This window comes from Eptatretus burgeri, chromosome 4 (assembly GCF_056783735.1).
Source record: "Eptatretus burgeri isolate ZD-2024b chromosome 4, Ebu_testis_v1, whole genome shotgun sequence".
Lineage (NCBI taxonomy): Eukaryota > Metazoa > Chordata > Myxini > Myxiniformes > Myxinidae > Eptatretus > Eptatretus burgeri.
The window spans coordinates 37,946,030-37,960,036 of record NC_140964.1 but is presented as its reverse complement, the minus strand read 5'-3'; the positions used below and the strand labels follow the sequence as shown (position 1 = coordinate 37,960,036).

The following is a 14,007-nucleotide window of genomic DNA, read 5'->3' as shown; positions in this document are numbered from 1 at the left end:
GGGAATAGTTGTGGCCGTTGAAGAATGAATATATATATATATATATATATATATATATATATATATATATATATATATATATATATATATATATATATATATATATATATATATATATATATATGTACTGTAGAAAAGGTGTAAGTCGGCAGCGTGTAACTCGTCACTTCGCCAAAGTCGGCAGCGTCAAAAAGTCCCAAATTTATCTCATGTTAAATCCCTTTGAATAAAGGGTCATCCCTCTCTAAGTCGTCAGATGTCCGTTCCCGCGTAATGGAAATTCAAGTAAATTACCACTCCTAACTCGTCACACGGAACTGCTGCCTCGTGAGAAGCCGGATTTCATGGAATCATGATGCTCGCTCATTGGTTTCCACCTCCAGTGATGGGCTATTTATAACTGTGTACACACATTGATTGCACTGCAGGCAGGACAATGGCGACTAAGCGTAAGCTTACAACTAAAACCTACCAAGAAAAATACGACATTATCCAGTTTTGCGAGGCAAACCCACTGATGAAGAAAACAGCCATAGCTGAGAAGTTGGACATCAAACGGCAGGCATTGAACGATATCTTGAAGAATAAGGGCAAGATATTTGGACAAGTGGAGAAGATCGCGAGGCCGGTGGTAAGTGTGAAATGTGTGTCCTTTGAAGATGTTTATGACTCGCTCATCATCTGGTTTCAGCAAATGTCGGCTCAGCCAAATATTCGGTTTCCGCCGATACTGTCTTTCGGTGGAGGATTGCCCAGACAACATCATGGAATACAATGACCGGTTTGAGTCCTTTCTCATACACCAGATGCCCAAGAGTTTGAGGCAGTCAAACATAACAGATTACTTCGCGAAGAGTAAAGGATCGATCGAGCTTAGTGTTGAAGTCTGATCATGGTTTTATATTGGCTTGTTTTGTACATCACCGCACTCACTTACACATAGGCATTGAGTGGTAATCATCACCACGATGACTGTGTCATGTAATTTGTCACCATACCATCACCGATGGTATATGAGTTGTCTTACAGTTGTTCATTATCTTTACTTTTGATAAACTGATTCATGAATTCCATCTTTGCTTGATCACTTTCCAACTCACCAATGAACCCCCACCTATGCCCCGAGGATTGTGTTTTCCTTTTGGTACAATAGCTGGCTCTCACACATACGTGTCCAGGCCACGCGCGACTTCATCCTTCACCCCACAGTCATCATGAATGTTCGCAAACGTGTAAGCCGTCATTTCTAAGTTGTCACTTTTTTCTCGGTCCCGATGGTGATGACTTACGCCTAGTCTACTGTATATATGTATGTGTGTATATATATATGTATATATATATATATATGTATATATATATGTATATGTATATATATATATGTATATGTATATATATATATGTATATGTATATATATATATGTATATATATGTATATATGTATATATATGTATATGTGTATATATGTGTATATATATATATATATATATATGTATATATATATATATATATATATGTGTATGTGTGTATGTATATATATATATATATATATATATACATATACATGCACGCCCACACTCCGTGAGCCTTCAACTAATTTTTTTTTGTTGTTTTTTTTCTTCGAACTTGATTCTTCCCATTGTTAAAAATGTTCCAGCAAGAAGATATTCATCTTGAAGATGCAAAGGACATGTTGCAGGGTAAGCCGTACCATTGGAGGGACTGGTCTATCGTGCGTGGCCGAGATTGTTTGTACATTTGGAGTGATGCAGCAGCCCTGGAGCTCTCTAATGGCTCTAATGGCTGGTTCCGCTTCATCCTTGATGGCAAACTTGCCACCATGTATTCAAGTGGAAGTCCCGAGGGCGGGTCTGATAGTTCCGGTAGGCATGATGGTCACACCACGCGTTGTAACAAAGTTCAAGTCGTTGACGAAATTTATTGTTGATTCCAATTAGTTGTGCACTTAATTTTTATTTTTTTCTTGCCAGAGTCACGAAGTGAATTCTTGGAGAAGTTGCAAAGGGCTCGGAGTCAAGTGAAATGTGGAACCGTGAGTCAGCCTGTGCTTTCGTGTCCTGGTCAGACAAAACTGTTTGTGGGAAACTGGTCCTTGAACTGCCAGAAGGATGGTGAGATGCTTATCCATAACTCAGATGGACAGCAAGCCACAATCCTGAAAGAAGATCTCCCAGGTTTTGTTTTCGAATCAAATCGAGGAACCAAGCATTCCTTCACTGCCGAGACGTCTCTAAGTGAGTGCATTCGACCGACTTGTTTGTGTAGTGTCACTTGTGGTTAATGCTCCTGTTAATAAAGGGGGTTGTTTGGTGTCAAATTATGGAGTTCAACATTTTACAAGAATGCCAATTGGAAGTGGGGGGGAGGGGGCTTTAATTTGGGCAATTCCCCCCACTGTTGTATGGCATTACTGTATTCCATGATTTGAGCTGAATCTTATTTGCAATCTCTCGTACCAATTAGGCTCCGAGTTTGTGATGGGATGGACGGGAAAGAGAAGTAAAAAGCTGAGATCAAAGTTGGAGAGGACAAAGCAAAAGGTAAGTTTGTGCTTGATTGTATTATTCTGTACTTTGGGAAGCAAAAGTCTTTTCATGATGGAATAACTTGTAAGAGAAACTGTATTGTGTTGAGCTTTTTTTTGTTTGGTAATAATAGCAAATAATATTCAGGTAATTCTTTTATCTCCCCTCTCCTTAGGTAATGTGTTGTTGTAGTTATGAAATTGCATTTGTTGTGCTGTGCTATCCCATCTCTTTAATCTCACGTCATATAATCATTGGCCTGTTGATTTGATTAATCATTTAGACTGATGAAATTCTGAAAACATTCTTTTTCACTTCGTTGTGCAAACATGATTATTGTTGTTGAGATGGTGTCTGTGCTTGCAGTCAATGTGCTATCTGTGATTACTTGATGAAGCATCATGTGATATGCTCAGGTTAGGGCAATGGCTCGTGAGCTATATGAGGACCGTTTCGAAGCTGTGGAGAGCATGCCACGTGGAACACTCCTTGCTTTGAGGAACATTGCAACCAGGCTTGAGTCTGCATGGGAGTTGCACATCAGCTGCAAGGTTGAACACTATTCACTCCTTCCACTTTCTGGGGCTTTCCACGCAAAGCAAAAGTTGAAAAGACTGTTCCCATGTCTTCTCAAGACTGCCGGTTAAGATGATCTGTCAACTCTCGTTTAATATGCGATTTTTTTTTTTTCTTCCCCTTGTTTGGATGTGAGCAACTAACTTTATTACTGTCAGGATAAACTTTGAAACCATTAGAAGCATTCCAATTTCAAATAGCATCTGTACAGCAGATGACTTTCTTGTAAATGTTTCATTCAAAACATCGATGAAACCACGTTTCAATAATGAGGAGTTTGGAATAGTCTGTGCATCATGCGACACTCTTGTCATTGGAAATGTGAGTAAGACCGTGTTGTTCTCTTTAAGTCAGGCATTTGAAAGTGTCATTATTTGTTTCAGGGCTGCAATGGAGATAACAGCTGGATTGAACTCATGAAAGCAGCACTTGAAGATCTCACAGTGTTGCTGAAGGAAGAGAAGACCATATCTCCTTACGAAATGAGTAGCAGTGGACTGATACAAGCACTTCTAACATTACTTTGCAATGTGAGAATTAAATTAAGAGCTTTTGTACAAATATATAGGTTTTGAGAAACTATGATGCATTGCAATGTGTTTCATGTTCCACCTCTTCAGAGTGAAGCATGCTCGGATCAATGTTTTTATTACATTAGCACATTTCTGCCTTGCTCCTCTTCATATGGCATACCTCGCCCTTCTCTCCCTCTATCCTTGCACCTATTTTTGACTTTCTTTCCCTTCTTTGTATATTCTTTTCACATTCTCTTGCCTTCTTTATTTATCCTTGTTCTGTAATCTGGCTCCACCCCCCCTTTTCTCTTTGCCAAGGTAATTTGGCCGGACTTATGGCTAAAGCTCGTTCGGGATCCTCTTCATTCCTTTTCATTCATTTTACACCTTTTCAGAACAAGATTAAGGAACATGGTCATAACTGCAAGAAGGTTTTGGAAAGGATTCACATATTTAAGGCTGCTTTTAAAACTGATGAGGATGGTGAAAGGTGAGCTGCATTTGCCTTATTTATTTTTGTCCTTGTTTTACATTCTTGATTTCCTCGTTTCCCATGCTCTATTGCAGTTGTTGAAGTCCATTGCCTTGCACGACACAATCAGTCCTCATACCGAGTTGGCTCGTTGAACCTTGGTTGTTGTTTCAGCCTGTTAGGAAATTGTTTGTTTCTCGTGGTGACAAAAAATTTGACATCAGTGCTAATTGATTGGGATTTTTAAACACCAAAAAGATTTGTAAAAACAATAAATAATTATAAATATGTATTTCCTCTTCAACACTGTCACCAATCTGTCTCCCTTCCACAGACACTGTTGTATTTCCTCAATTTTAAAGTTCGGCAACCGATAAAATTGGTCAGTAAATTGGGATTCCCACTCGTGTTCACGTGGGCAATGGCAAATGGCTCCAAAAGGGAAGTGTTGCATCCTGCTCACACAAACCAGGAATCAATTTGGCATGTATTTACTTGCCGTTGTAGCCTAATCATCTTTTAAATATATAGGATGTGTTTTCAGGAACCCAATTTTTGGGCTGAAAAATATCATCCGTAATAAAAGGGAAAATCTTTCAACAATGATGTACATTTGAGCCCTGTTTCCAGGTTGAAACTTGTTGCTATTCCAGTACTTTACGGAAACTCACTGAAGCACTGAATGAATTCCACAGTTGTACTCGAGATTAAGAGCGGTGCTAAAGGGAAAAACAAAGGTAAATGCAGAAAGATTAAATGCTTGTTATAAATAGTCCAAATGTGGCATTCTCTGAGGGTGGGAGACTTACGATTCAAACAAAATGGCCACTCCCAACGATGCAGTGCCTAAGCTAACTTAATTCAAAAAAGTTTAATGGTTATTTTTCTCATGTCGTTGAAAAATCGTCAGTTTCTCTGAGAAGAATTGTCATAAGGTTTGTGATGGGGCAAATACATGGATAAACCTCAATGGTGGTGAAAAACATCGCAGTGGAGCACCGTCAGCTTTGGACTGTTTCATTTGACCCAGTGGCTTTGTATGGTTACCCTCGCATCTGTTATTAAAAGTTCACGAACGAAGCTAATATCTATCGTGTTCAAACGCAAAGCAAAAGTTGAAAAGACTGTTCCCATGTCTTCTTCTCAAGACTGCCGGTTAAGTTGTTCTGTCAACTCTCGTTTAATATGCGTTTTTTTTTTTTTTTTTTTTTCTCTTCCCCTTGTTGGGTGTGAGCAACTAACTTTATTACTGTCAGGATAAACTTTGAAACCATTAGAAGCATTCCAATTTCAAATAGCATCTGTACAGCAGATAACTTTCTTGTAAATGTTTCATTCAAAACATCGATGAAACCACGTTTCAATAATGAGGAGTTTGGAATAGTCTGCATCATGCGACACTCTTGTCATTGGAAATGTGAGTAATTTACAGTTCACATGTAGCATGTGCATTTGTAAAGAGCAAGGGCACGAGAAACAAACAATTTCCTCACAACGGCCTTGCGTCACTCATATGAAGCCCTTGAAAAGTTTGGCCTGTATTTGTCCTTGCATTCCAAATGAATGTGGGGTTTATTTTGCTGATTGCTATTTATTTGCTATTTCTTCTGTCTGGTTTAATTATGTTATGATTTCAGTCACCTGGCCAAGGCTCTTATCCGAAAACTTGTATCAGTACTGGAATCGATTGAAAGGCTGCCTTTGTACCAGTACGATACGCCAGGCACAGTGTATAACCTCCAGGTATGTTCACAGACCATTAACTGTGGCGTATTTTATGTCAAGTTGCAATGCTTATAGTTCGTTCAATTTGCTCCTTGTTTTACAAATAGGTTTTGACAAGAAGACTGCGGCTGCGTTTGGAGAGAGCGCCTGGAGAGATGTCCCTCATCGATCGAACTGGCCGTATGCTTAAGATGGAGCCCCTTGCCACCACCGAGTCTTTAGAGCACTACCTTTTAAAAATGGTGTGTACACAGATGTTTGTCAAAATACCATTTATTGATTGGTAAATGTGTTTCTGCAGTTGTAAGTTTTATGTCTTTATTTTTGCTGCAAGAAGCACTTAATTATTGTTACTTTTAATTATTGTTGCTTTTATTCACCTTGCTTGGCTAATTTGTTAATTGTAAGAAGTATGAAATGGTGGTATCGATTGCAGTTGGGTAAATATGGCTGAAAACCGTTGTAAACAGGATTACCCTATTGCTCTTCCGATTCGAGAAGTTTTTGTTACTTTTCAGCAGTCGTCGTTTGTTTATTTATTTCTCCCCTTTTCTTTTTGTAGGTGGCAAAGCAGTGGTATGACTACGACCGAGGAACTTTTGCATTTGTGCGAAAAGTCCGCGATGGTCAGACATTTGTTTTTCATCACCAGCACGACTTTGATGACAACGGCATCATATACTGGACCGGAACAAATGCCAAGTCTGTTTTGTATATTTGGCTTTATTGTTTTTTTTTTTTTTACAGTCATGTGACTTATAAACTGCAGTTTCTTGTTTTAATAGTATGCAGTCAGTCACATTTATGGTAATATCTTACTGATCTCTGAAATTATTTTGCTTTTTTTTTTTCCCTTGCAGAGCGGCATACGAGTGGATTAATCCTGCAGCCTATGGATTGGTTGTGGTCAGCTCGTCGGAGGGTCGTAACCTCCCATACGGCCGCCTCGAGGACATTCTCAGCCGGGATAATTCTGCGTTGAACTGCCATACTAACGATGATAGAAACGCTTGGTTTGCCATTGACTTGGGTCTCTTTGTCATACCTGAAGCATACACGCTAAGGCATGCTCGAGGCTATGGACGCTCTGCTCTTCGCAATTGGCTCTTCCAGGTTTCAAAAGATGGACAGAATTGGCTGACCCTATGTACCCACACAGATGATTATTCACTCAATGAACCTGGGTTAGTTTTTGTGGTCAAAATAAATTCTCACCCACTTTCCCCCGACTGTAGAAGAGGTGCCAGCCCCTGCTTAACATCCTCTGTATTTTTCAGCTCAACCGCAACATGGCCGCTTGAATCACCCAAGAGCGAGCTCCAAGGTTGGCGGCACATTCGTCTGAAGCAGATGGGCAAAAATGCCAGCGGACAAACGCACTACCTTTCGCTCTCTGGATTTGAGCTTTACGGAACTGTTACTGGAGTTTGTGAAGATCAGCTTGGTAATGATCATATGAAGTTGTTGTTCTATTAAGCTACTAAATTATATGCAGTAAAATCCTGACTTTCATGGATTCACAATCCATGCAACATAGTTATTCGCAGGTTTTTATGTGTGCTATTGCTACTTTTGTAGCCACTGTGCTCCAGACATCCATGGGTTTTGTGGGCATATAGCATCACCACCACCCACAGGCCCCAACATTGTTGGTATTTTTTGTTTATGGAAAAAGCCTGCCTCTCAGAGAGGATCACCAACCCTCCGCATGGGGGAAGGGGGGGGTGGGGCAAGGGGTAGAAGATTATAGATGGGTTATGATTGTGGGGGGGTTCTTTGGTTTCTTGCATAATTATTTTATACATTTTTGATCAGGAACCATGACTGATAAATTTTATATATCTATCTATGTTTAGTTTTTAAGTCTCATGAATCCTTTAGTTACACGCATGATTAAAGTGTAATATATATGGTGTAAATATCATGCTGATCATATGTGTGTGTGTATGTATGTATGTATATATATATATATATATATATATATATATATATATATATATATATATATATATATATATATATATATATATATATATATATATATATATATATATATATATATATATATATTGTTGCGGATTCGCGCCCGCCGGCGTGCTGACGGCCACGTAACTCGAATCGCGGCACGTCGCCCACCGGACGGACAATCCAGTCGTGACCCTCTCGGACTAACGCCGGGAACCAGTCACGGGTGGACCTTTCGGTCTCACCGCGATCGAGCCAATCAGCCCCCGCGTGGGATAGGGTTGCTCGCCAAATTCGACCTACCTAAGTACCCACACGGATGGTAGACCGGGCGATCGCACCTCGCCGCAGGTCGACTTCGGACACGGGCCACTTAAGCGACCCGTTCCGTACTATCGGGATAACCGAGCGGTGTTATTCGTCGACCTCGACGGTTTGATTAATTATCGGGCGTATTCAGCCCACTACCAACCCTTTACGTGAAGCAAGATGAGGATTCAATGAAAGAAATGACGAAGCGAAGCGGGAAACAGTTCAACACAAAGCACATTTATTCGCGACGAATGGAAAGCACACATATTCAATTCCACCAAAAGCACATAGAAAAGAAGAACACAATGCAATTTACACAAAAAGCAAATGCGACAATGCAGATCTACTACCGATTACGCGAGCACACAGCAACACTTATACAATTTTACTTCACAGACGGCGCCGACAACACATACCCAAAACCAAGGAAAAGAACAGAGAACCCTCAAGGATGAGGCGGGCCTGAGGCCGAGACCGGGTCGGGCCTACCCGTCTGGTGATGAGACGCGGAGCGGCGATGGTGCCTCAACTCCGCGGGCCTCGCAGGCAGTGTCTGGTAGGGGGTGGGAAAGGGGCCCCCATGGTCGCACTATCTCAGCGCGGGGGGAAACAGGAGGGGGTTGCTGATGCTCGGGGTATAGAGGATTCCTACTCTGCCTCGAGTCCCGCGACGAGCGTCTCCACCTCGGCCAGGTCGCGCTGTCGGCCTCCCTGGGGTGCAGCTCCCTGCACGACGTGAGCACCCCCTCGTCTGCCCTCGCCGCCTCTCCACAGCTCCGTCCCCTCCGCTCCGACTCCAACGCACACGACGACGACCAGCTCCTTCTTCCCAACTCCACCGCCCGCGAAGTCTTAACTCTCTGTCCTTTTGACTGACGAACACGGTCGCTTATATAAGCCCCGTGGCTTCGCTCTCTCATCTTTGACCCCCTCCCTTCGACCGTTCACCTCGCTCCCCATTGGCCCGAGAAAAAGTGGGCGTGAATGCTTTTTGATCCATAAATTTGCATATATCGATCGCCCTCCAACACCCTGGGGGCGGGGCCAAATCGCCCCTTGCTCACCGATTGGACGGAACAAAAGTGGGCGTGTGTCGTTTTTGATCCGTTTTTGAAGTAGAAAATCCGTGGTTTTGTACACGCTGTTTGGCGCGCGCCCTGCACGAGTCCAACACCGGTACCCACAAGCGGCGCAAGAACGGTGGCGATGCGACGGTTGCGAGGTGTGACGTGAAGCGGTGGGTGGCTGATGTTGTGGTTGTAACAATGGCGGTTGGTCCAAAATAAAGATAGTAAAAGAAAAACGGCTATCCTGAAGAGTCGCAGCACGCATAAATGACATGTATTCCCACTAGACAACGGGTTTGGGCCTAACTACACATGTACTTACGGAGATATCTCACCTAAGGGACCTGAATGGTGGTTTGCGAATTTGGTAACCACAACAATATATATATATATATATATATATATATATATATATATATATATATATATATATATATATATATATATATATATATATATATGTATATATATATATATATATATATTTTTTTTTTTTTGAAAAAAGATTGGGGTGGTTGAGTTTTCACATTTCTAAAGGTGCTTCCAACCAAAAGTATAAACTTGATAAACTCAGCTAATTTGAGCAAAAAAGTGAGAGCGGACCCGGTCTCGGGCAACGTTTCATCGGCTTCATCAGGTTAAAATTCGAGCAGTTAAAACGGCAACTCTTTCCAGGATCAAGACATGCTTTGAGAACCATGCAACATTAAAATAACATGACACTCGTGGCAAAAGTTAGCGAACTGTTTGGAATTGTTGTTGAGTGTATTTTTATTATTTGTAAGCATTTTTAATGAAACTATTTATGTGCATTCGTGTTCTTAAACTTTTAAAATTCTCTTTAATTAATTATTAACTCCCGTCAACCTCACCTCTTTTTCCCATTGACACTATGCCCTGACATTTGTGAATTTGCGGCGGTATCCAAGAACATATCCCATTGCGAATGTCGGGGTTTTATGCTACTGATGTAAGAATATTGTTCATCTGTATTGCATAATTCCTGTTTACTTGTTATATATGTATATATGTATATATATATATATGTATATGTATATATATATGTATATATATATATATATATATATGTATATATGTATATATATATATAATTTTTTTTTTTTTTTAACTGAATTCAGAATGCTTTCACAGTTTTTCAAAGGATATGAGATCTGATTCATTATCACCATGTTTATCATTTTATTGATGAAAGTGTTCTCTTCTTTCTCAAGGGAAAGCTGCCAAAGAACAAGAGGCAAATCTAAGGCGACAGAGGCGGCTCCTCCGGTCCCAAATCCTGAAGTACTTGGTGCCTGGTGCACATGTACTTCGGGGCATTGATTGGAAATGGAGGGACCAGGATGGGAACCCCCCAGGGGAGGGTATCGTGACAGGAGAGTTGCACAATGGTAAGCTAATTTGGTGGTTCAGATTCTGACTTTAGCTTTAAATTAGCGTAGACATAATGTTGTAAAAGTTGTCACGTTAAATAGCAGATAAACTATGTTTGGAAAAAATGAATGCAACACACTTATACCATGATCTTTCTTCCCAACATTTCAACCTTAGGCTGGATCGATGTTACCTGGGATGCAGGTGGATCTAATTCTTATCGCATGGGTGCTGAAGGCAAATACGATCTGAAGTTGGCACCCGGGTATGATCCGGATGTTGTTAATTCTCCAAAATTGCGTAGTCTTTCAGGCCCTGCGCAGTCCTGGAATAATCTTCTCAAGAATAGCCAGGAGAAGGCATTTGCAGTCAGGAAAGGAAGCAGCAGCTCTGTGTGCAGTGTGGGTAGTGGTGAGGTGACCTGCTTCACACATGCTGATGGTAAGTCTGCATCAGTAGAGCTAATGGGGAGTAAAAGTTCTGGAGATCCTCTTGCTACTAACAATGTGGACATAGACCAAACCGTTGTGGTATTGTCGAGTACAGAGTCCTTGTCGGTATCTGAAAGTGGTTCCCAAGTCTCAGCTGACACTGTTCAAGAGACTGGAGGCAGTACTACAGAAAGGAAGAGTGGTGCAGAGGGAGCACGTTCAAGTGAAGCTGGGGGAATTTCCCTAAGTGTTGTTAGTGTCAGCTCTCCAGATGTCAGTTCCGTTTCCGAGCCATCCAACAAGGAAGGTGTCCCACAGCGTCCTCTTGGATCCTTGGTGTCAAACAGGCTCTCAGTAAGTACACTGCTGGCATCTGGTGCTCCGATGAGCTCGAGTGCAAGTGTCCCAAACCTGTCTTCTCGGGAAGCTTCCAGCCTCATGGAGTCGTTTGTGCGCAGGGTTGCCAATATTGCCCGTACCAATGCCACCAACAACATGAACCTGAGTCGTAGTAGCAGTGACAACACCACTAATACTCTTGGAAGAACTGTCACAAGCACTTCGGGTAAGCGCCATGTCTTTAGTTATAATTTTTTTTATATTTGCACAAAGTTGTTTCCTTTTATCTTTGTTGTATTATTAACCTCCGCCATCGAAGATGGATGGAGGTTACTGTTTTCACCCCTTTCTGTTTGTTACTTACGAAATCGAAGGATTTCGTAAGTATATTGATCAATTCCGTTTCTGTTTGTTTGTTTGTTTGTTTGTTTGTTTGTTTGTGTGTTTGTTTGTTTGTAGGCACGATAACTCAAGAACAGAAGAAGCTACCAATGTCAAATTACACCACGTGATTCAGGAGGGTGATGGCTAGTGCTGATTAGATTTTGGTCAAAGGTCAAGGTCACAGTGAGGTCAAACATTCGATTTATGATGGTTTTGTACAGAATCATCGAAGAAACTTCTGGTTTGCGTCGTTACCTTCTCTAGAGACAGCTTTTATTAGACAGGGTCAGAGGTCAAGTTGACGATTTCGTAAGTACCAGTCGATGACTGCTTGTAACTTACGAAATCTAGAGATTTCGTAAGTATATTGATGCCTTCCGTTTCTGTTTGTTTGTTTGTTTGTTTGTTTGTTTCTTTGTTTGTAGGCACGATAACTCAAGAACGGAAGAAGCTACCAATGTCAAATTACACCACGTGATTCAGGAGGGTGATGGCTAGTGCTGATTAGATTTTGGTCAAAATCGGTCAGAGGTCAAACATAATTCCGTAAATTCATGTGGAGAAATGGAGTATTTTTGCTTCGCTTGACGTTACGAGTTCGTTTTAACTTCGATTTTTATTTTGTCTTCGGTTTTTGTGACCGCTTAGGACGCTTAAAACTCGGTTGTCGAAATTCTGGTAAAAATCGGATGTTTTGGAGACGTTTTAAGATTGTATAAAAAATATTTCACTCGACGCGTCACGGGTCATCCCATGATGCAGTGCGCTCGAGCAGACGAGTCGTTGAGTTACGTTAAGGTATAATATAATTGCGTGGAGAAATGGAGATTTTTGCTTCGGTCGACTTTACGATTTTTTTATGGTTTGATACAGAATCGTCGTAGAAACTTCTGGTTTGTGTCGCTACCTTCTCGAGAGACAGCTTTTATTAGACAAGGTCAGAGGTCAAGTTGACGATTTCGTAAGTACCAGTCTATGACTGCCTGTTTGTTTGTTAGTTTGTTACTTACGAAATCTAAATATTTCGTAAGTATATTGATGACTTCCGTTTCTGTTTGTTTGTTTGTTTGTTTGTTTGTTTGTTTGTAGGCACGATAACTCGAACGGAAAAAGCTACCAATGTCAAATTACACCACGTGATTCAGGAGGCTGAATGCTAGTGCTGATTAGATTTTGGTCAAAATCGGTCAAAGGTCAAGGTCACCGTGAGGTCAAATATTCGATTTTTGATGGTTTGGTACAGATAACTCGAACGGAAGAAGCTACCAATGTCAAATTGCACCGTGATTCAGGAAGCTGATGGCTTGTGCTGATTAGATTTTGGTCAAATGTCAAGGTCACAGTGAGGTCAAACATCCAAAAAATGATAACTCGAGAACGGAAGAAGCTTCCAATGTCAAATTACACCACGTGATTCAGGAGGGTGGTGGCTAGTGCTGATTAGATTTTGGTCAAAATCGGTCAAAGGTCAAGGTCACAGTGAGGTCAAACATCCAAAAAATGATAACTCGAGAACGGAAGAAGCTTCCAATGTCAAATTACACCACATGATTCAGGAGGGTGGTGGCTAGCGCTGATTAGATTTTGGTCAAAATCGGTCAAAGGTCAAGGTCACTGTGAGGTCAAACATCCAAAACATTCGATTTTTTGATGGTTTGATACAGAATCATCGTAGAAACTTCTGGTTTGTGTCACAACCTTCTCAAGAGACAGCTTTTATTAGACAAGGTCAGAGGTCAAGTTGACGATTTCGTAAGTACCAGTCTGACTTTGTTTGTTTGTTTGTTTGTTTGTTTCTTTGTTTGTTTGTTTGTAGGCACGATAACTCGAGAACAGAAGAAGCTACCAATGTCAAATTACACCACGTGATTCAGGAGGGTGATGGCTAGTGCTGATTAGATTTTGATCAAAATCGCTCAAAGGTCAAGGTCACAGTGAGGTCAAACATAATTCCGTAAATTCATGTGGAGAAATGGAGTATTTTTGCTTCGCTCGATGTTATGAGTTCGTTTTAACTTCAATTTTAATTTTATCTTTGGTTTTTGCGATCGCTTAGGACGCTTAAAACTCGGTTCTCGAAATTCTGGTAAAAATTCGATGTTTTGGAGATGTTTTAAGATTGTATAAAAAAAATTTCACTCGTCACGGGTCGTCCCATGATGCAGTGCGCTCGAGCAGACGCGTCGTTGAGTGACGTTAAGGTTTTGTGTGGAGAAATGGAGATTTTTTGCTTCGCTCGACGTTACGAGTTCGTTTTAAATTTTGATTTTAATTTTGTCTTCGGTT

At 41.0% G+C, this 14,007-nt stretch overlaps 1 protein-coding gene across 3 annotated transcripts in view; it reads left to right on the top strand.

The window, feature by feature from the left end:
• Positions 1–14,007, top strand: part of HECTD1 (HECT domain E3 ubiquitin protein ligase 1) — a 98,963-nt gene that overhangs the window by 31,859 nt on the left and 53,097 nt on the right. For all 3 annotated transcript variants that reach the window (XM_085877449.1, XM_085877452.1, XM_085877450.1), the window contains exons 13-25: positions 1,655–1,880; positions 1,989–2,252; positions 2,482–2,558; positions 2,960–3,094; positions 3,503–3,649; positions 4,030–4,124; positions 5,744–5,849; positions 5,939–6,073; positions 6,394–6,533; positions 6,692–7,015; positions 7,109–7,275; positions 10,408–10,584; positions 10,745–11,563. In XM_085877449.1, coding sequence (XP_085733575.1) covers positions 1,655–1,880; positions 1,989–2,252; positions 2,482–2,558; positions 2,960–3,094; positions 3,503–3,649; positions 4,030–4,124; positions 5,744–5,849; positions 5,939–6,073; positions 6,394–6,533; positions 6,692–7,015; positions 7,109–7,275; positions 10,408–10,584; positions 10,745–11,563 — 2,812 coding nt within the window. The remainder of the gene's footprint in view (positions 1–1,654; positions 1,881–1,988; positions 2,253–2,481; positions 2,559–2,959; positions 3,095–3,502; positions 3,650–4,029; positions 4,125–5,743; positions 5,850–5,938; positions 6,074–6,393; positions 6,534–6,691; positions 7,016–7,108; positions 7,276–10,407; positions 10,585–10,744; positions 11,564–14,007) is intronic.